This window comes from Bacillus rossius, chromosome 1 (assembly GCF_032445375.1).
Source record: "Bacillus rossius redtenbacheri isolate Brsri chromosome 1, Brsri_v3, whole genome shotgun sequence".
Lineage (NCBI taxonomy): Eukaryota > Metazoa > Arthropoda > Insecta > Phasmatodea > Bacillidae > Bacillus > Bacillus rossius.
This window is the reverse complement of record NC_086330.1, coordinates 304,028,450-304,052,551: the sequence shown is the minus strand read 5'-3', so window position 1 is coordinate 304,052,551 and position 24,102 is coordinate 304,028,450. Positions and strand designations below refer to the sequence as shown.

The following is a 24,102-nucleotide window of genomic DNA, read 5'->3' as shown; positions in this document are numbered from 1 at the left end:
GAAAACTGTATTAAAAGAAACTATTAACATGGTGAATGAAATTGTTGAAACAGAGGTATTGAAAAAGTTTAGACATCAATACATTTTGCCGCAAAATTTAAAAGATGTCATTGCGAAATTGGTATCGAAGTTTAGAAAAAAGTGGAAACAGGTTAATAGACTTGAAAGAAAATTCTTTGAAAAATTCGATATTTGGCTAAATGTTCCTGTATATTTCACAGTTAAAAATAAAGGTTCGGAGGCTTCCACGAACAAAACAATAGGGCGTGTTTTGTCAAGTTGGGACAATTTGAGTGAACGGTCAAAACGGAGGAAGACAGAAAAGGTTCGAGAAGAACATAGCGTCAAAGCACTGGCCTATGCTACACAAATGAATCTCCGGGCTTCAGGAAATGTACATGCTTCGAAATTAATTAAGGATGTCACAGAAGGCAGTCCATCAAAAGCATCAAAGTACCAGAAAGCTATGCAACGTGTTACAGAGAATACACTGTCAGGCAAGGAAGCATTATCATTTGTTATAGAAAATAAACTGTCCAAAAGTCAGTATCAAGGAATACGTTCTTTAAGCGTAGAAAAACATTTTAAATTGTACCCGCCTTATAAATATGTATTGGATTCTAAAAAGAAGTGTTACCCTGAAAATTCAGAAATTTCTGTCACTCAAAGTGGAGCTACAGATACACTTCAAGCATTGTTAAATCATACATTTGAAAGAATTTTAATGGTACAATCAAGAGGTAGTTAAAATTCTTCCTGAAAACGAAGTTGTTAATGTAGAATTAGTATGCAAATGGGGATGTGATGGCACTTCTGTTCAAAGCACCTACAAACAAACATTTAGCGATGAAGATGGCCATAAATCGGATGCCAACATTTTCGTTATTTTGCTCGTCCTGTTGCAAATCTATGATAAAGTCAGTTCACATGTCATTTGGAAAAATCCTCTACCAAGATTTTGTCACCCAATTAAAATTCAATTTATGCAAGAAACTGCCGAAGCTACCAGACACAAAGTTGATAGTATCAAAATGCAAGAAAGAAACCTTGCGCCCTTCCAAACAGTAATTGATGGAAAACAAATTAACATCAATTTCAAACTTGTGTTAACAATGGTAGATAGTAAAGTTTGTAATGCTATAAGGAATACATCGTCGAGTATGCGTTCCTACGTTTATCAAGCTACATCCAAAGAATTTAATGATATTGACAGTATTTTACAAAAACCCATCAATGAGGATCACTTCGAATTCGGAATATCGCCACTGCATGCTTGCATACGTTTTTTTGAATTTTGTTTGCACGTGAGTTACTAATTAGAAATAGAAAAGTGGCAAGGGCGCAAGGATGATAAGGAAAGTGTTGAGAGAAGAAAAAAATACATACAACAAGGTTTTCGTGACAAATTAGAGCTTATTGTTGATCAACCAAAACAAGGATACAGAAATTCAAATGACGGAAATATGGCTCGGCGTTTTTTCGAAAATTCTAAAATTTCAGCTTCAATAACGGGAATTGATGAAGAATTGTTAAACAGATTTCATGTTATATTGCAAGCAATTTTTTGTGGTTTTGAAATCAAAGAAACAAAAGTTTCAGAACTACACTGAAGATATTTCACGTAAATTTGTCGAACTCTATCCATGGTATTTTATGCCTACAACAGTCCATAAAATTCTTATTCACGGACATAATTTTTATAGATTATTTGAATATTCCTATCGGACAAATGTCTGAAGAAGCTCAAGAGTCGTGTAATAAGTACATTAAAAGATTCAGAGAAGATTTTGCGCGAAAATGTGACCGAATCAAAAACATGGAAGACGTGTTTTGCAGGCTTTTGGTAACGTCAGATCCACTGATCTCCAGTTTGCGGAAACTTCCTCCAAAAAAACTTAAAACATTATCCCCACACGCAATTGAACTTTTGGATCCGCCATCATTTGCAGAATCAAGTATTCATAGCTCTTCGATGGATGCAAGCGACGATGGTGATGGTGGTGATGACAATGAGTCTTCAAAACATTTGTCGGATAGCAACTGAGAAAAGGTAAAATTTTAATGAATAATGTTAATTATCATTGTAATAGTTATTAGTTATTAATTATGTTATTAATTATCATAGTTATCAAATGCATTTTATTATTTTTAAGTTAATTTTTGTTATCAGCAACCTTTGAAACTCTTGCGCACTGAATTTCTTATCCAGAGAGTGACGTTTTCCCAAATTTTTTGTCTATATAATGTTCACTATTTTTTTTTTTTAATTTTATGATTAGTGTCAGCAACTTTTGACAATATCTATATATGTATGTATAATATGTGAGAAACAATTTCTAAACCATGATATAGTCGCCATTTTAATTTTTTTTTCTTAATTCTACTTTGGATTTATAATCAGTGACCTTTAAAACCCCTATATACGAATTTTCATCAAAATTGATAAAGGCATTGACTTTTGGCCAGCTTTTTAGGATTTGGGACCAGTGTGCGACGTCCGGATTTTAAAATTCATAAAATCGCGGCCGAATGCCCTGCTGTTGGTTCTCTAAAAGTGTCACGTAAATGTTGTATTTGTACGATAATTCGTAACAACAATGTTACATGGTGTGCCATAGTTAGGTGATGCCTTATTCAGTCCCTAGTGTGAATACCATAGTTATAGGAGCGTGACGATATTAGTTTCTCATTTGTTTTCACAGCGGGCATCACGTGACGGCGCTGTGTGATTTGCTCTGCTGTTGCTGCGCAGTTGTCGAAGCTCGCCTCGAAGGGGAAGCCTTCTTTTCACAGACGAGAGAGCCAAACGCCCGATTGTGCATCCTCGGTTTTTTTTTTGTTCATTGTAACTCATAATAACTAATGGTCAATTAGGTTAGGTTAGCTACATTATAAATACTTTAAAACATTGTGGATGGTTGATTTGGTTAGGATAGCTACATTAAAGATACTGTGAAATCAAAAATCAAAAAAGCGAGCATGAACTTGGGGGAACTTCGGGTGTGGCTCTCTCGTCTGTGAAATGAAGGCTTCCCCGCCTCGAAGTATTATTTATTTATTTATTTTTATTTTGTATTTTTTTTCCGTTGATCCCACATGGAGTCAAGGCTCCGGGACATAGAACAGCCGCCCGTGCGTAGCGGCGCGCGCGGGCGAGCGGAGAGCTCATTCGCTATCTAGCTGCCGCGCGGAGCAGACCTGCTCCGCTCCGCGAGCAAACACACGTCTCGAGCACCTTTACGCACGGTTGAGCCATCGTGATTAGCTTCGTGTACCACGAGGTAGTCAGGGAGTCTGGGTCGCGGCGTGGAAGAAATGTCCGTCTCTGTTACAATACTGATCGATGGTCATCATTGGTCTCTCTAGGCGTCCCACATGCCTCAGTCCCTGGACAGGTACACACATGGTTAAGCAGACAAAATACTCACTGGCTTTTGGTAGAAAGTATTTTACTACCTCGTATTTTACACGAATGCAACACAAAAGCTCTGAACCCAATTTTAATGGTAAAAACACCAACTGCAATTAATTGGCTTATGTGCCGACCAGGGAACCACGTCACCTGGTTGAGAAAATACGAGTCGTTTCTTTTTTTAAAAAAAAAAAAAAAAAGCCATTAGTAGATTGAAATAATTAAGTGTACTTATGTCTTCACGTGTTTAGTATTTTAGTTCAAAAACTAAACTACTCAAATAAGTGTGCATTCCGAAAGGGTTGTACAGCGCTCCATCCTTATTGTAATAACCTTAAAACGTATACACTTGAGGATCAAAGTTAGAAATAAAATAATAATTATATTAATTCTGCAATTTAATATTATAATGGTACTTGGCACAGACTACATGCACCTCTTGCATTGGCGGAGTGGGTTGTGGTGTGTGATTCTGGACTTTTTTTTAAAATGGTATTACGACATAAGGCATTGGCATTGCCCAGGGTGACTTATCATCTCCCTCCCAGGACATATTAGGTACCAGGTACCTTAGTAAAGAACTTCACACTAAGGGATCTTTTTATTTATAATTGAGCAACACGTTACAGTGAAAATGTGCAGAAAATCACCTTGACATGCGTAAGTTGTGATTCACGTGTTTTAGAAAATATCATATTGTTACGAGCGCGCTTGGCTGCAGTGCTTGGCGTCGCCGCGCTCGTTCGGCCTGTCTGCATCCCCTTCCACCCGCATCATCTCCCTGGTATCTCGTGTCATACTATCTCGCTACATCCTGACCGTCGCAGCGCGCACCTGCCTCAGATCGGGTTACTTAAAAGAGGCCGCACTGCGGAATAAAAGGACTCAGACGCCTTTATCGGCGTTCTTAGAGCAGCCACCGCGTCCTTCGAGGACTCACGATGCGTTTCTGGGCATTTCGACGGCGAAGGTCGCGCGATATCTCGGAGACATGCCCGATTGTTCTGGATGGGAACCTAAGGGCTATTTAAGGAGGTTGGGCCGACCTTCGAGTCAGTCAGAGAGAGAGTCTGAGTGGGGAGTTCTCCCGCGGCGGAGTTTCCGGGCGATAGTGCCGCAGGTGCGGCAGAGTGGCGAAGTCCTTGGACGAAGGTTCCAGGGCAGGGAGTGAGTGAGCTCAGTGGAGTCGGGAGTTTCCGGGCGATAGAGTCGCGGGCGCGGCGGGGTCCCGAGTGAAGTGGCGAGCGAGTCGTCGAGTGGGATCTCGGCGAAGGGTGTGATGGCGGCGGCGGAGTGCGGCGACGGAGTCCCGCGGCGGAGACCCACGAGGGGTGCTGCGGCGAGAGTTGCGCCGGAAGTGCGGCCCAGCGAGGTGTGTGAAACGAGTGACTGGGGAATTGACCTTCTTTACGTGTAATTAATTATCTGCCAATTTAGAAGATTATTTGTAAGTGGCAAGTAGTAGTAATAAATAAAACTGTGTGTGTGAAATAAAATCTATTAATTGGGCTATCCTTTACGAACACCCGCAGGGAAATCGTAACATTTTGGTGTCAGAAGTGGGATAGCCCTGCTTAATAGATTTAGGAATCAGTTAAGTAATAGGATTTAGTTTTTCGAGAGTAAAGTTAGCATTTAGAAATTTAGTGAATTTGTAATTTTCTAGAGCTAGTTTGAGTTTACTGTAGTCATTGATAGTTTTGAATGTAATAGTTATTGTTATTTTAATTAGAATGTTCGTCTAGGTCATTTAAAACTAAGAACAGTATTTAAAAAAAATAATTATTATTTAGGTTGTTTAATTATTAGTAAATGCTTTAGAGAGATGGCTACTGAAGAGCTTACTGACGAGCAATACAAGGAGATAATGGTTGCCCTAGAAGAAATAAGAGCCACTTGGGAGAACTATAACAAAGAAATGTTAGCGAGTATGAAGAACTTTACGGAAGAAATGAAGAGTGGAAGGAAGGAGAGTAAGAACCACCATGAAGAAAAGAAGAGCGGGTCAAATAATAGCCTAGAGGAAATGAAGAATGGTCAGGATGAACTGAAGCATGGCCAAGAAGGAATGAGAAATGAAATGAAGACCGAAGTGAAGATAAGCATAGAAGAGAAGAACAGCCAAGAGAAAAACCGCGAAGAGAAGAACGGCGAACAGAAGACCGGTCAGGAGAAGAACAGCGAAGAGAAGAACAGAGAAATGAAGACCAGCCAAGAGGAGACCAGCCAAGAAGAGACCAGCCAAGAAGAGACCAGCCAAGAAGAGACCAGCCAAGAAGAGACCAGCCAAGAAGAGAACAGCCAAGAAGAGAACAGCGAAGAGGAAGACTAGCGAAGAGAAGACTAGCGAAGAGAAGACTAGCGAAGAGAAGACCAGCGAAGAGGAGACCTGCCGAGAGGAGACTAGTCAAGAGAACAGTGAAAAGAACAGCGAAGAGAACAGCGAAGAACACTGTGAAGAGGACATTAGCCAAGGAGAGGAGAACAGCCAGGACATGAAGATGAAAGAAGAGCTGAAGAAAAGCATAGAAGTAGTGAAGATGAGTTACAAAGTAAGGAATATTGAACAAGAAGAAATGAAGATAAACCAAAGAGAGAGGGCTAAATGCACAGAAGAGCTGAAGAAAAGCCAAGAAGAGATGTACATGAGTCAAGAAGAGATAGAGAAGTGCAAAGAAGAAACGAAGGAAGACCAAGAAGAGACACAGGAAGACGAAGAAGAGGTGAAGAAGGACCAAGAACAGGGGAAGAAAGACCGAGAAGAGAAAATGAGAACACAAAGAGTGAAGAAGATGGTGCAAGGAGTAACTGAGTGCAGTCCAGACGATATTCATAAGAACAAAGAGGGAATGAGGAACCAAGAAGAGACGAAGAAGAGCTGGGAAGAAATGCTTTGTGAACGAGTAGCTACGAGAGAACAAACAGAGAGAAAAAGGGAAGAAACAAGCGAACCATTGGGAGGCAACGAGCAATGCTCTCAAGAGTATCGAGTCCGTCCAAGGCAATGGTCGGCCCGTCTCGGGCAGCTGGCTGAACGACATGGGGCATCTGCGACGCAGAAGTGTCGCCGGGTGACAAGAGTAGCTACATCTAATGAGAGAGAGGGTTATCTGGTGAGACTGTACAGCCCGCGATGGAGGAAAGGCAGGAGGCCTAAACTTCGAGTAGCATGGGCGTCTCCAGGAGTAGCATCTCCAGAAGGAGATGCATTACCTGTTCGGGACGAACAGGTTTAAGGAGGGGGCAATGTTACGAGCGCGCTTGGCTGCAGTGCTTGGCGTCGCCGCGCTCGTTCGGCCTGTCTGCACCCCCTTCCACCCGCATCATCTCCCTGGTATCTCGTGTCATACTATCTCGCTACATCCTGACCGTCGCAGCGCGCACCTGCCTCAGATCGGGTTACTTAAAAGAGGCCGCACTGCGGAATAAAAGGACTCAGACGCCTTTATCGGCGTTCTTAGAGCAGCCACCGCGTCCTTCGAGGACTCACGATGCGTTTCTGGGCATTTCGACGGCGAAGGTCGCGCGATATCTCGGAGACATGCCCGATTGTTCTGGATGGGAACCTAAGGGCTATTTAAGGAGGTTGGGCCGACCTTCGAGTCAGTCAGAGAGAGAGTCTGAGTGGGGAGTTCTCCCGCGGCGGAGTTTCCGGGCGATAGTGCCGCAGGTGCGGCAGAGTGGCGAAGTCCTTGGACGAAGGTTCCAGGGCAGGGAGTGAGTGAGCTCAGTGGAGTCGGGAGTTTCCGGGCGATAGAGTCGCGGGCGCGGCGGGGTCCCGAGTGAAGTGGCGAGCGAGTCGTCGAGTGGGATCTCGGCGAAGGGTGTGACGGCGGCGGCGGAGTGCGGCGACGGAGTCCCGTGGCGGAGACCCACGAGGGGTGCTGCGGCGAGATTTGCGCCGGAAGTGCGGCCCAGCGAGGTGTGTGAAACGAGTGACTGGGGAATTGACCTTCTTTACGTGTAATTAATTATCTGCCAATTTAGAAGATTATTTGTAAGTGGCAAGTAGTAGTAATAAATAAAACTGTGTGTGTGAAATAAAATCTATTAATTGGGCTATCCTTTACGAACCCCCGCAGGTAAATCGTAACAATATTAAAAGAAAAAGACTGTAAAAAAAAATCTTTTATTTAATACTCTAGAAGAACTACTCTCTTGAAAGAATAATTCATGCTCAATGTTGGCAAACAAACTTAAAAACATAATTTCAATGTCATCTATATAAACTCTCCAGTTATTAAAGTGTCTTGTTACTATTCTGGGTTGCTTAGATGGGCAAACCTGGAATTTAACATGCATGAAAAGAGGAGGGAGAAAATTTTTGGGAATTTGGTTTAGGTAATATTAAGTAAGCATAACTACTAATAAACTAAATATGTAAGAAGAAAGTTGATACCTGAATTTTATATTTTAAATAAAGATGAAATTGTTCAAAATTCTTAAAATAATTTAGATTTATGTAATAAGGTGACATTATTTAATTATTTTGATGATAACCTTTAGCAAAAAAATAAAATTTTAAGTGTAAACAATGACATTTTCCTAATTAAAACTAAACTGGTGCGTGTCTCAGTTTTTTTTAAATTAGCTGCCTCATAAAATTAAAATGTGAAATCATCAAGGTAAAATATATTCTCGAATACACTAAAATGGGAGTTACAAAATCAAATACTCAATCTATACTGAAAATTAAACAGGCTTACGGACTACCACTTAAGAAAATATCATTCTCAAACAGATTTGTTATGAATAAATTTTATATCCACCTGACATTTTTTGTGTGTATTTCTTCAAAAAGCATTTGGTATTAATTACATACTTCTTAACATGTTAAAATATCACCAATACCCTGAAATTGTGCGAGCTTAGTCGCAGGTTATTAGCTAGTCATGTGTATATAAGGATACACAACAAGACTGCTATGCTCCTGCATTAAAGAGTTCTCTTCAGTAGTGATACCAGCGAGGATGATCAGTGAGTGAGTGAGTGGAGTGATTGATCGGCGAGTAGGGATGGCTTTATGATAGTGTTGCAGTGTTCAGTAGTGTAAAAATAGATAATAAATAAAGACTAAAATTCAAGCGTGTCACTGTTGTAGTAATTGGTTTCTGTGCACGATACTACACTGTAATTTAAGAGAGGAGTAAATAGTAGGATAGTAATTAGCCAGACATTCATGTATTTGGGCTAACCTTTTCTTACCCTTCCATCTCACAGATTTTGTAATAATAGCAACAATGTAAATATCATCATGATACCCCAATTCAAGACAAATTTGAATTTTTTATGCTTTAAGCTGGAGGAGAATACAATTTTTTTTAAATACAATTTAAAGACCTGAATTTCTCTTCAGTGCTTAAATTTATGTTGTTGCACATATGTTTATATAATTTTATTACAGACATTTAAGATCTGTATTCAGATTCGAGATTCATATTTGAGAATAGTAGATTACATTCATAATTGATATGATTTAAAAATGTCTTAAATGTTTAACAAATGGTAGTGAAGATTGTCTAAATTAATGATCATTGTTCATCAGATAGAAGATTATATTTTTGTTATATGTTTTAGTATTTATTTTAAAGTTATGTAAATGCATACTGTTCTTTAATGAAATGTAATCCATATAATAGAGACTTTCTGTGAAAGTAAGAAAATTTGTTTCCAGAACTATGAAGGATCAAATATTTCTTTAAACATAAAAAAAAAAAATCATTTATTTAACATAAAAAGACACAGTATTGGCCATTATATAATTTTATCAGATACACAATGAAGAAATTTTACATTGAAATTTCAAATTAATAGATCGTTAACAATGAATTATTCATTTTGGATCTTAGTTTTTTTATATTGTGATATTGAAAAAAAAAACCTTTTTTCATGCAAGCTAGGCTGTAGTGAAATTTTATCTAATATCATAGTATTTTGAAGTCCTATTAAATGATATGTTGTCTTTTTATCAAGGTATCCTGTTCAAGGTATCCTGTTCAATGTATATTTTAGTCAAGCTTGCTTTATGTTTGAGAATTTTTTACATTTTATTATCACCTCAGTGATATCTGTACATTTGAGGTTCTCATAAAATTACAGTTTTATAATATTGAGGTCATATATACAAGGTTGTCTAATAATCGAGGTTGTCTTACAATCGCCCTATAGTTGAGGTATTTTAATAATGGAGTGCCTCTTACTAATTGACTGTGTTTTACAATTGAAGTTGTTTTATAATCAATATCATCATATGATCAAGATCGTGTTACTGTTAATATTGTCTTATAATTGAGGTTGTATTACAATAAATTTATGTTCCCCTACATTCAAGAGAATGTGTTAGTTTAGGGCACCTTATTTATATTCAAGGGCATTCAGAACTAGTATATGAATATAATTCTCAAAACGTATTGTGTTAATGTTATTATTTTTCTTAGAAAAAAATGTGATTGACTTTTATTTAAAACAATTTAATGAAATCTAATTAGGTAAATGTTTATTAGAAATAGTAATTTTACTTAAAATTCGTGGATTTGATTACTTTTGTGAAAGGCATTTTTTTAAGTAAATGAAAATGAGTTTTCTATAATTTTTTTTAAAATATTAATATATACTATTTGAAAAAGTCTTGATTAGGTAGCCATATACTATGATTGTCGTTTCAGTCGGTGCTGAAGCAAGGCAGCGGTGTCCACCAGTCGCCGGAGCAGCTGTACGTGTTCTCATGCGGACACCACTACAGCGCAGACGGGCTGAAGCGCGAGCTGGACGCTGGGCTGCGCGGCCTGACACAGCCACTGCCCAACACTGCGCGCATGCTGCAGGAGGTGTTCAGCATGGACGCCCCCAGCCTGCACCTCGCGTGCCCCAGCTGCGTGCTGGCCTTCCTGCAGCAGCAGGCCGTGCCTGCGCCGTAGCCCCTCTCTCTCTCACTTGCCCACTTGCAGGTGATCTACTAGCTCGGTAGCAGACTGTTCAACTTGTTTCCTTACTTTAAACTTTATACATCTTAGGCATGTTGGATCTTGCAAAAAAATATTCGAGCCATTTACGTACCTGCACACTTTTAACAAATGCAGCAGAAAGGCACAGCCAGATGACGGTTTAAACCCGTCACTACTTGAGTAAGTCAACCTTCATCTGCATGTACTCAAGCTCAATGTTATGTGTTCGATGTGTCAAGACATTTTTCTTTGAATTTTGTTCTTTAGTTTAGAAAAAATACATTTTTTATCCATGTTTTCAATTTAATTTGAGGTTCTGAAGAATAAAAAAAAGTGTAAATATTTAATATTTTTTAAAGAGAAATGACATGAGTTTCTGTTATTGTCTCCTAAAGGTTGATATAATAAAACAATGAACTCTAGTTCTCTGCATTCTAACAGATTGTAATTTTATATTTAATCTTACATTACATACAAGAACTTAATTTCATCCTGAATGATTCTTCTATCTGAAAAGTTGCTTTGAGTCAAGTATATTGTTGTTTTATAGGAGACATGTGCATTATCTGGAGACAGGGTCTTAATCTTGGCTAATTTAACTTAATTTTTTTATATTATCCTTTCCCGAAACACATAAGAAATAATAACTAACTTTTAAAAACAATAATGTATTTTATTAAATGTTGTGATTTAGTGATGTGTTGGTTCCACTTTATTCCCAGTTCTTGGTTCGGTTCGCGGTCTTAGTTTTAGGTTAACATACACACAATTTAAAATCACACCAAAGATACTGCTTTAATAAATGGTGTGTTTGTTTAACATGACTTATCAACACCCCATTTTACCATAATTAGACCCCCAACAAGTCCACTAACCTCAAGTAGCACAGTTGCTTCACATGTCACTAGATGCTGGAGTAGCACTGCACCAACATCCTGGGAAGCAGCAATAATTAGTAATAAATATTAATGACTTTTTTTTACTGGGTCAGTAATATATAAATATTTGTTCATAAAAGATTAAGTAAATCATAAAAATAAATAAAAATTTATTCTGTTGTAGCCACATAACAAAGCAATTGCAAGTTACGCATATATTATAATAGGTAAGGGATGGAACCTCCCAGTTAAGAGGTCTCTTAAAGAGTATACAGTAGAACCCTGTTATAATGTTTTTCAAGGGAGCACAAGAAAAAAACATTATAAGCAGGAAAACGTTATAAGCAGGAAATCTCTATTTAGCACTTAACAATGTTCGAGCTTTGTACCAATGGACTCACCAAGCTATGTAAACAACTTTAATGTTAAAACCAAAGATAGTATACATACTTGATACATGAATTTTCTGAAACAAGCCAACAATTTTTCAACTTCGTCTTGTTCCCTGGTTAAATTTAGTTTGTCTTTAAAGATACACTGCCACATTTTTTTGTAAAATTGTCTCACGATTCATGATGACAACATTAAGAGTGAGAACGTCTACTCCTTTGCCATCTGAAAATGTTTAATTTTGGGATTCCTACGTATGAATGAAAAAAAAAAAAATAAAAATATTTTTAAGCAATAGAAAACACTTTTAGTTATGCCCTCGCTCAATGGTTGGCAACTTATATATCATAGGACTATGTACGTGCAACTGAATACCCACAGGAATGGCAAGGAAGAGAAGAGTTGACTAAGGGTGCCAACTGACACGTAACTATGAACATTATGTACCTTCAGTATATTGCATAAAATTGTATTTTAACAAACTTCATGTATTGTATGGCAGTGATTGTAAACATAACATACATAAAGGAAACTTTTATCGTAAGTGTTGGAATAATTTGGTTTTAAAACATTTTTCCCCCATTTATTGAATGCTAGAAAGCAAACATTATAAGCAGGAAATTACACTATTTATGAACGTTATATGCAGGAAATAAATACATTGTCCTTATGGGGGAAATATTGGGACTTTAAAAATATGACATTATAAGCAGGAAAACATTATATGCAGGAACATTATAACAGGGTTCTACTGTATTAATACATATTTTTACAACCTATGTAGGGAGAACTGGGTTTGTAAGGGATAGCCCAATTAAGTTTTGTTACAGTTTTATTAATTACTAATATATTCATTACTAGAGTCTCGATTTTATGGTGTTATTTTTTGATCAATTTTGTTTTAAAAATATGAGATTTCGGTGTTATCGGTTTTATTTTTAGTAAAAGTTAAAAACCATCGTTTATTAACAAAACTAAATAACACCAGCATTTTATAACTTACAAGAAACAGCAACATATAACAATACTCAATACAAAAACAGCAACTCAAAAAGATGTATTTTTTCTGTGCTTATCAGTTATCACTATCCATTTACATTTACTGAAATGTAAGCATTGTCAGATATTCAGCATTTTCTGGTTTAAGATGCTGCCTACGATCACTAACAACTAATGAATACTTGAAAATGAACGTTCGCAATCATTAGATGTAGGGAACCAGATTGCCTTCAGTCCTGCATGGGAAAAGTCACTATAGTCACCTTTCAAGGCACACAAAATTTTGGTTTTCTGGGTTTTGAAAGCTCCTCTTCAATTATTTTCTTAAACACTTGATACCCTTCCATAAACACATCAGTGGGAAGTTGAGACATCTTAGGCAAGTTTTGGATGTACTGACTAAAGTCTGAAGTGTGTACGTATACTCATCCTGCGTGTGTTTCGTGGATTGAAGAGTCCAAATGTTTTCCTTGAGGGGTCATTTAGAACAAGTTCGGACAGTTTGTTTTCACATTTCTGGGCTGTCAGCTTTAGATGCAGTGTCAGCTTTGCTTGCTCAACAGTGGATAAATGACTTATCCTTTCATTTACAGAAGATTAGAAAATACCCTTGCTCAGGAGATCAAACTTATTTTGAAGGTTCTTAATTTTGGAAGCTAGGATATGAGCTGTAGGGTAGGATGAGCCTTCAAGGTAGACAATCAGTTCAGTCCGATGTGCACAGTTGTCTGCCACAAACATTGCCTGAACTTGAACGATAGCTAAATCTTCTGCAGACATTTTATTTAGAAATTTTATTCTACTGTTGTGCTCACTGAACTTTTCAAAGAATTCGACAATGTCTTTTAAATGTGCATTCAAATACACAGCTGCTTCAAACCATGTATTCCACCTGGGGTTACAACAGGTTGTGGAAACAACTTTTGTTTTGTAGGATCAGCAGGGTATTTTGTTTTGAGAAATTCTAGATATTGATGCTTTCGCTTTCTGGTATTTAAGAAAGCATTTTTCACCTTTACTACAGTCGTGTTGAGCTCTTCAAGATGTGTTTGCCACATAACCCCTACCAAATGAATCTTGTGGGCCCAGCACTGCACATGTTTGAAATTGTCACCCAACAATCCTTCAAGAGTCTTGGCACATTTGGTCATATACCTGGCAGAGTCAGTTACAAATGCTGATACAAGAACATAATCCACTTCATACATTTGAAGTGAGTCAACAATAGCACGAGCACATGAAGAGGAATCAGCACAGTCTAATACAACAGATGCAGCAAGGAAAACAGCCTGTGTTGTGGATGGTTCTATTGTTTTTAAGACAACGTTGAAAACACAATGTCTACCCCTGTCAGTAGGTTTGTCACTTATAACTGCAACTGGTTTGTTGGTGATTGCTGCCTTAATATCTTGACGTTTCTGTTCTGCAATCGCGGGTATATACTTTCTGCGCAGCCAGTCGGCTGTAGGTAAGTCACCACCACCTTTGACATATTCACCAAACCATTCACGAAGTTTGGGATGGTCCAGCTTCTCAACTGGAATGTTTGCTGAAAGAAATGCATATGTAGTTTTTGCTACAAACTCTTCTTTTTCATTCTTAAATTTCTTCCCAATCTCCACTGATTCTGCTATTGATATCTGTCGTTTCGAACTAGAATTCAGACTCACTTTTGCTTTCTTGTGTTTCTCGCTTGCCACATGTTTTACAAGAGTATCACGGCGCTCATGTTCTAGTCTACAGTTACAGTACTTACACATTAAATTACTGTCAAACAAACAAAACCAGTCATTTTTAAATTCTACTGCTCTGTCACTAGGTGATACTTTCGGCTTCGGCATCGCACATACCCTGAATTCTTTAGTTATTTCACGAAACTGCCTCCGTTGTATTTAAAATAAAATAACACTTTTTTTTTCCTTTTCATAGATTAACCTGTTTGCAAAATGTGTGAAAACTCTATGGCTAGAGTACTGTTTCAGTGTCGCAAAGTACTAGTGTACCCTCCTTATTGGAACATGCTCCGAGATTTTTTCCGCCTAATCTAGGTTTCACGTCTTTTCATTGTATGTATCTATGGACTCTATGAAGTGAAGAATCAAAACAAAGCACGGACATTGTACATATAACCTGTATTTCATTTTATAGTGGTCTAGAATGGAATTCAAAACTTGCCGAGTTGATTCCAGCCATAATGATGCTACAGAAACCAGATAAATAAATAATAATAGCTACTGAATGTTGCCTATTTTCGTGTTTTGTCGTGTTTTTCGGTGTTTTGTCGCACGTTAATGTGTTTTTCGATGTCGTTTTATGGCGATTCACCATATAATCGGGACTCTATTCATTACTAATAAATAGTTGTACTTAAAAATGTCCGATCACAAGTCACTCAATGTCTGTGGAGTAGCTCACAGTAGTTCACCCCTTACCTTGCGCCTGTCCTCACACACAGTCTCGCGCCACTCAGTTGCACTCTATCGATCCTGTCGCTCCGCATTGCGCCATACTCGGAGGAGTCTCTCACCCTTTACACCAATGCGCACTTCCCTTTACCCACGGAACTCCCTTGTAACTCAGCATCGCTGCTTATGTACTTGTGGCGCCCTTCTTGAACCGACAAGAGTGGCTGTGACGAAACGCCTCATCCCAGGCCAACCCGATGCCCGAAAAGTCCAGAAAGGTGGTATTTATTCATGCCACTCGGTACGGCGGCCCGCGGAATTCCCATGGCAGCTCAGCGATAGATAACAGCACTGTGGAAGTGAGAAGGGGGAAGGGGTAGTGAGTCTGAATCGGCTAGCCTACGCTGCGTGTAAGCGTCTGCATGTCTCTGCTGAGACGTTGAGACACTCTAAGACCCACTAGTAAAGTTTTAATATGTATAGCCCTGGGTGATATAGCTGAGAAAATAAATTTTGATGAGGTCCTCTAGCTTATGGGAAAGCAAAAATATTTAATAAATAAATGTTGAAATATTGAGCCAAGAAATTACTGATTTTTGGCTCAGTATCTTGAATAAGTTAGTACTAGAGCTGGGCGAAATAGAATTTTTCAGCGTCTTTTAAGTAAAGCACGGCAAACATTCTGCAGCGAAACACAAGTCCGTAGCTGCGTATGGCCGCTAGCAAGGTCTACTGTGAGCAGCGAGCACGAGACGGCCAGGCAAGGTCGCGCACAAGGTCACAGTAGTCTGCCGGCGTGCTGTGCGTATCTATCAACTCAGCTGTTGCTGCGTTGCCGCCGCACGTACCGCGTACACAACACCAGGCATAAAAAATTTAAAGTTTTTCCTATTTTGAAGGCTCAAAATATCGGCGCTGCTTATACATACCAATATACGGTATAAAAACTGTGAATTTTAGGCTACCACAAACTTTTAGACCTTCATTTAATACGTGTAGCAATTTAATCACTGTCAGAATCAGTAACACTTTTCGGGATCAGGAACACTACACTTTCCTTAGGTCTACTGTACGAACATGATGGAAACTCGTCTACACTTTGTGGCACTGTGGTGGGAGCTGTCATAGTTGACAGAGGTGTTGCCTGGAGCAAACTGTCAATCTTCAGCTGCGTGGTCTTGTGGTGCTGCTTTCGAATCACAATTTCTCGTGCTGACCGGAAATGATGATAGAATGGCTGCAGTTCAGTGTCAGTGGTTGAATCAATAATGCTAATTAGAGTATCTAACGCATCTCTGGCACTTGATAATTTTGATTTTGAGAGGGGTTCTAATTCCTCTTCTTCACCTGTGCTATGTTCTGTGTTAGGATACATAACCTCTCGAACAATTTCTTCGTCAGGCAGTATCTGACAACGAAGTTCTGCCTCGTCAGCATCTAACCACTCGCGGATATCTGCTTCTGTGGGGCCAGTTTCGCCACATGCCAACAATGTCTCTTGGTGATCAGTGGCCTCGAACCCTTTAAAGTCGTGCTCTACGTCTTTGTCGAAGAGAAGCTTATTCCATCCATTGACTAGCGTGGACGTTTTTATTTCCCTCCAAGCCGAGGCCCAATTGAAAATGGCTGACTATGTTGTAGGCCCGAAGTTTTTGCAGTGTTCTCTGGCCCCGTGTGTCCTCTTTTTCATCTTGTGGTTCCTCCAATACAATTATCACCTCAAAAATAAATTTCTTTTTGTACAATCTCTTCGAGGCCAAGATAATTCCCTGATCCATAGGCTGAATCAGGGATGTTGTGTTTGGAGGCTTTGCCATACACTTAATTTTATTATTTATTATTATTTATTATTTGTAATTGTAACATGCCAACTAACAGGACAAAGCCTTTAATGGTAGGCTCACAATTAGACACAAATACACTCACAATAATAAACATAAATAAAAAACACAAAACAATACAATATAATACAATATAAAAACAAAACACACATAACAAAGACAATAAAACAAAATTCAAATGTTACAATTTAGACGACACAGAACTAAAACACACATAATCATTAAGAACTAAGGAAAATAATTAAAGTCTTTATCAAATTTGTTAAAGTTGGTTATTTTACTAGCCTAAAGATAAGATCATTATTTCTGTTAACTGTACATAAAGTGGAAGTTAAACGACTATTAAAAGGAGGTACTCTTAAACCGGTGTTGTCAAGTATATATTTACAGTTCAATTTGTTAGTATAACAGTTTTTAATGAAAATAGAGTCAAGTAATTCTCTTCGACTTGGCCGTCACTACCTACTACAAATCTTCTCACTTTGGGGGTGGGAAGGGGCATTATCGACGAGCAAGAAAGCTTTGACTTCATCGGGAGAAATCTTCAAAACATCTTCCTGGAATCGACGCACTTCAGGTACAAAGTGGTTTTGAAACCAGTCGTTTGTGATTTCTTGTGTGAACCACACATTCTTTGAGTTGTAGTAGTGAACAGGCAGGTTATTCATAATCTCCTTGAGGACACGCGGCAGTATCATTACTTAGGGCTTCGCCAAACATTCTCTTGTTGGTTATGCTGTGTCTGTTGCGAAAACGCCACAACAAGCCATCACTTGCTCGGGACTCTATGTTCAGGTGCATCGCTAGTCTTTCAGCGGCTGCTTGCAGCTCTACAACACACACTGCGATGCCACTTGATCGTTGCTGTACATACCATTTGTAAACTGCTTCTTCAAGATCTGTTTCTGTAGGCTGCTTAAGCCGTTTTCTGCTTGAAACAATTTTTTCGGAGTCACACTTGAACACACACTGCTTAAACTTGTCTTTATTTTTTTTTATGTCCGAAACTTTTTTTCGCGATACCGTACTCAAGACATAGATTCGCCACAGAAACACCAGACTCAAGTTTTTTTATCAATTTTAATTTTTCAGCAACAGTCAAAGTCACGCACTTTCTTTTAGGCCCCATTGTGAAATGTGAATGTTCATAACACGAAAAAATTGTGGAACTGGGGAAGTGTAACGAGTGTTAACAATAAGCTAGCCGCATACTGACATGTACACCTGCTGTTTAACAGCACGTGACGCACAGTAGTCCGTGCACCTGCCGGCCAAGACCTTGAACGAGGGGAAGAGACGGACATGTTCTAGCTAGCGGCCGGCTGGCCGGCTATGACGCCACGTCTCCGCCGGCAAGGCAGCGTTGTCAAGTCTCTGACATTCGAATTGACACTTTTTTCCCCTTCAAAGAATCTGCCCATACCACGCTGTACATACTTTGTTTTTTTGCACATTATTGAACACCGCCATTGCTATTGTGTCTTATATGTTAAAGAAATTAGTAATTATTTTGTTGCAAATTTTTTTAATTTATTTATTTATTTTTAATGGCTGTCCGACTTATCCGATGTCCGGAACATCGAGGTCCGACTAATCGAGCGTTAACTGTAGATTAATAACTAGAGTTAAAAGTGTAAATATGAAGTTACTTTGTCACCAATTTGCAAATGGTTTTTTATTATTATTATTTCTAATATACAGAATGTTTTGTTTCGTACTGTAATATTTCCTGAATGTGTTCATTTGATTTCACATGATTTGGGCTTACATAATGTAAATTGCTCAATTTGTCCTTTGTAAAATTATAGAAATTTTTGGAATTTGTTATCCCCAAACAATTCAGTTTCCTGTAGGTTATTTTTTCCCTGCCCAGCTCTAATATATTTTGTGATTAAGATTATAAATTATGTGTTAAGGTTCAATAAGCTAAAAGTAATTTCTTAGGTTGCGACGTGTTGATTAATTGTATTACAGTGGTTTTCGGAATATGAGACGACGCTGCTTCCAAGAGTCAATTTTTCAGTAATGAAAATTGTAAAATAAATTTGCACCGTCATATAAGACGTGAGGCCACTGGAACTTATTGAACAGAGTTTTATTTATAAAAGTGAGGTGGGGGAGAAATAGTTTTAACAACTTTGATTTGTTTAGTTCTGCAGAAAGCAAAGTATACCAGGTACAGATAAATAACACATAGGTTGTAAGTGTGGTTCCAACTGTAACAAATCAGGGTCAAACTAGTCCATTCATTATGGAAATAGCTCTTCCCCTTCTTCTGTGCAACAGCAGTATTTGTACTGGTAGGGGTGTAGACTCCATGCAACAGTGACATATATACTGTCTCACGAGACTATCATTGTGATGTAGAAGAGGGTGAATTAGGACCCAAAAGACATGGTAATTTCAACTGTTTTGTTCCGTAACAATTTTATATCCTTTAAGTTTTGAAAAAATATCATTGTTAAAGTATAGAATATTCACTAAAAGATTTTCAAATATAGTAACACAGTGACTATCAGCAATGTTATTACAGTAGTTGTCATTTCCAGAAATGAATTCAATACTAACCATCAATGAATGACTTAACGGGGAACACTACACTCTAACCTTGTAACTATGAGCACTCAAACAGCAGAATTATAATAATAAAACAAAATTATATTCCAACACCTTCCAGAAATGTCAATATTTGATTTTATATTTTGAACATTGTGCATTGTAGAAAAAAAATACAGAGAACGTAAAATCTTTTGGCAAATCGCCACTCTCCCCTTTCCCCTTGGACTATGTCTTCTGTATAGTTTGCTTTGTGAACCATTGCTTTTGTGTTTGTGCTTCTGACTGTCTTTGCTGCTTTGAAAGAGGCTGTGCAAATCACTCAATTGATGGAAGTTACACCAGAAAAGCTCTTGTTAATAATGTATGAATGTACTGTGGTTTCTACAATCAAACTGGCGGTGCATTTCAAATCATTTGTAACATCAGACCTCTCGTAATGTACCATACTCGTCCGAACAAGGTTCTACTGTATTTGTAGCATCCAGACACTTAATGTTATGCGTTCTGCTGAATGATATATTATTCTTTAATAAGCCAAATTATGAGCTACAAATGATACAAATACAAAATTACTGCCTAAAAATGGTTGAAACCAACCTCTCTCTCCCCTTAAGTTCTCCAGACTTGTATAAGATTCTCACCTAGAGGTTGGAAAATATGAAAATGGCTATGGAGGTACATATATACCATAACAGTACCTCTTTACCTTTAATTTTGCAAAGTAATAAATATTTATGGAAGTTAAAATATATTGAGAAAGCTATTCAAATGTGGTATGCAATGCAAAATTGGTTTACTCTTTTAGTCTTAATTTAAGATCTTTATGAAAAAAATATTATAATCAAATCAGCCAGTAAGGCTTAACCTCCTTGTCAGCATAAGGCACAAGAATTTTGGTTTCTCCTTGTAACTAAGAGTACTAACTATTCAAGCTAATAACGTTGGTCTGATTTCCATTCGTTAGTTATTTTGTATTAATGTTGCTGTAGTTATTTTACTGTTTGTAGTATTTTTTTCTAGCATTTAGTTTTATGTGGTGTTGACTGGATTGTTATTAGTCAATAGGTTTTGTAGGAATGGAACTTTAAATATTGTCACAGGCCTAGTACTGAAATTTAAAATATCAAAACTGATAATTTACTATTTGTACTTGCTGAGATTAAAAATACTTTCACTTTGAAGTAAAAAATATTTTATTGTAATCAATGTATAGTGAAGCTGTTATATATCTCCTGCTGGATGAATCAACATTTAGGATAAGTCATTGTTGCACAATCTGGAATTTTTTTAGATGGTTAGAAAACAAGCACACATACAGTTTGCAGTAACCATGAAAAATTGAAAACATTTTTTTTTTAGTATTTATGATAACTAATGTGTACTTATTTTATTTCTATATACTAATTGATAATTAAATATTAGTTTAAATATTTTGGAAGGACATAAAAATTATTTTATTATTTAAATGCACAATGAACAATAAGAATACGGTTTGTACTAAAATTATTGAGCCGAAAACAGTATAAATAATTGTACTAAATAATTTTTTTAAATTATGTCTATGTTTTTAAGAGATTGTCTTTATAATTAAAATTGCAATGAAGACTTATGAATATTTTTGTGTGTGTTATTAGTACTATTTTATTGCTTAAGTTATTATTTATAACTTATAAGCAATTGTATTTAGGAAAACACAAAAATTAATTTTTCAATATTTACACCGAAAAATTCCTAAGAATGACAAGTGTTTAAATGATTTTATAATTAAAAGTTTAGAAGCAAGAAAGACAAGCAAATTATTATTCTCTGGTGGTTTATCATCACAAACTAGCAAATATTGTTGCTGATCTTCATGTTTATTGCTATTTTTCTTATTGTAAATATTTTTGTTGCCTACCTCTTAGTTAAAAACATGAATTTAGTGCTTTTGTAAAAAAAAAAAAATTTTAATCTACCTGCAATACACACAGTGTTCTTACAGATGCAATTAGTGTTCAAAACTTGATGGAATGTTCTGGCGATATGTGTGTTCCTTCAAATGCATAATTTTTTATTTTTTTTAATGATATGAACTAATACGTAGCTTAAAAATGTTTTCTTAATAACTAAGTATGTATTGTTTTGGAAAATACATGTGATAAGATCTCATTTCCACTGGTTGAGGTAACAGTAGATTGTGATTGAATGTTAAGCAAAAGTGTGGGGACCATCTTGTGATTTAAGCTATTTTGCTTCATATGAAAAATGTTTATTTTTATTATTTTTTTATTTTGTATTATTCCAGGCTCCTGAAAATACAGGCAATTATTGCCTATTTTGTCAACCAAGCAGCACATGAAAAATTTTGAGGTGCTTTACTCATACGTTATTGTAAATGACGGATTAAACTATAAATTGCATACATATTTTAAAATAATTATTTTATCTTAGAGTTTCCAATACTAGGCGGAAGTGTGGTTCTTAATAATATCAAAATGTTGAATGTAGTAGTTTTTAGAATATCATTCCTAAATCAAAAAGTATTTGGTTTTCCAGAAAGCCTAGCCTTGGGGTTTTGGGGAATGTGAATGTTTGTTTAATTGGACGTAGTTATGCAAAAAGGAACCAACCCACATGAAACCTATGCTGAGTATTTTGAAGTAAAAGTTAATTATAAATTGTAATTCTCCTATTGATAATATAATGTGGGTTTAATTTTAATGGTCTAGTATAAATACTGATATAATAATAGCAACAACGGTAGATCAACCTTGTACTATTTTAATTTATTTTCAAATAAAATATAACAAAATTGTGGGTTGGTTCCTTTTTGCATAACTACGTCCTTACGACAAAGGCTACAGACAAACGGTTGATTTACACTAGGTTGAAATATAACTTGGCTTTTAAAGTTTTTGAAATCATTTTATAACACTTATTGAAGTAATAAAACCATGTACTGTCAATTTTATTCATTCAATTTAAATCATTAAGTGAAATCCAAAATTATAGATGCAAAATAATTTAGAAAATATCTACCTTCGTCTGCATGGATTTTGAAGCACTGTGTCCTAAGTTCAACATGTACCAACATTGCAACAACTTACTTACTCTAAGCTATGCCAGCCATGTTGTTTTTGTATCAATTAAGCTTTTCGCCAATCTTTGGAGGGAATAGGAACTATATAAGTTGATGCACAATCTAGTATTTACTTTAAAACACTATCATGTTTTGCGGTAAGTGTATAGCCCATGACTTTGTGTCAGATTAGCAAAGTAGCCTAGTAATCAACATTGAGTCGGCTAAAGCCTTGTGTTTGTTGCTATTTAGAATCGCTCTGAATACTCATGATTTTTCAAATACATATAGATATGCTGAATTAAGTGATTTTTTTTTACAAATGTCTTTGTAAATAGTTTGCCTTTTATTGTTACATAAATCAGATATTTTTAATAAATTTGGTATTTATTATCATATATTTAATGTGCCAAAGTATCGCGTAGTACCATTACTAGCAGCTTAGTTAAAAAAAATATATATTTATTTTGAGTTTAAGAAAATGTTTATATTTGTTTCATAAATATGAAAATATTAGTAGCTTACAAACAAATATTTGATAAATTCTGTAGAAATAGTGATAATAGTCCAATGTTTGGTCGTGTGAAGTTTTGGACGTAGAGATGTTAATCCTTACTAATATAAAACGTTAAGCTTATGTGAAATCGTCAGATTTTTCACTCAAGTGTTGATAAATTATTGTTTGTGAAAAATAAAGAAAATAGTACTGTTTTATGAACTGTTTTTATTTTTAAATTCCTCTATCATCATTCACAAAGATAAAATTTATACATTTGTAATATGTTCTCTTTAGGTACTGGTTTTAAAATCTAAGGATTCTTGATGGTCCGCACCATGCTGCTGGCAGTGGCCTCGTGCGAGTCGACCTCTACTCGGTTCAGCCACACCTCAGTAGGTTGCGCTGACATTGGCCGGTACCACCAACTTCGAGATATCAAAGTCTGCTTTTCTTCGATAAGCAACTCTGTAATCTTCGGAACCTTCCGGTCCGAAAGCCGAAGCCTCACCCCCTTTCTTTCTTTAACGTCGCCTTTTAATTACAAGTCTCTGCCGTCACGATTCTGGACTGGCTACTTCACATCTACGTCATCAGGACACCTCTCCGTTTTTCTTTTAAGATGTGATCAACTAAACAAGGGATGATTCCCACAACGGTAGTATTTAGGCGTTAGTCAGTCTATGGATCTAGCTCGTAGAAGTAGTCATGTTATAGTCATCATAAATAATTAATTTTTTTTTATATCATGAAACGTCCATGATGGGTTCATGTGCTCAACGCCCGGGCAGATCCTGGAAGACATCACCCTGTTTGGTGAGTTTCTACTACCGTACCATTACTCCCTGACAATCATCGTGACTAAGGCATTTTCTGCCTATTTCACCAACTGTCTGTGAATCAGTCCTGAACATATGTGTTCTGATCTGTTCACAGACAGGGTACAAGTACCGGACCAGTTTACAAGAACCGGGCACATTCCACCGGCCGGGTAGGGGGAGCACACCGGTTCTGGGGCACAGTAAACAATCAAACAGGTGAGTGTGGCACTCCAAGAGGTGGGCGTGGCCGGGACCACGTGGAGGGAATCCTCAGGTGGTTGTTGACGTCATGTGGAGCA

The 24,102-nt window shown here is 37.1% G+C and overlaps 2 protein-coding genes across 5 annotated transcripts in view; both read left to right on the top strand.

Annotated features, from left to right (window-relative positions):
- Positions 1–5,770, top strand: part of LOC134527847 (cation channel sperm-associated protein 2-like) — a 254,149-nt gene extending 248,379 nt beyond the window's left edge. Inside the window, exon 2 of the mRNA XM_063360802.1 lies at positions 5,234–5,770. Within this exon, the coding sequence (XP_063216872.1) occupies positions 5,238–5,744 (507 nt within the window). The 5' untranslated portion in view covers positions 5,234–5,237 and the 3' untranslated portion in view covers positions 5,745–5,770. The remainder of the gene's footprint in view (positions 1–5,233) is intronic.
- The window catches only part of LOC134527844 (uncharacterized), a 286,375-nt gene extending 267,423 nt beyond the window's left edge, over positions 1–18,952 (top strand). For all 4 annotated transcript variants that reach the window (XM_063360800.1, XM_063360797.1, XM_063360799.1 and 1 more), the window contains exon 29: positions 10,078–18,952. In XM_063360800.1, the coding sequence (XP_063216870.1) occupies positions 10,078–10,329 (252 nt within the window). In that variant the 3' untranslated portion in view covers positions 10,330–18,952. The remainder of the gene's footprint in view (positions 1–10,077) is intronic.
- The last annotated feature ends 5,150 nt before the right edge of the window (positions 18,953–24,102 follow it).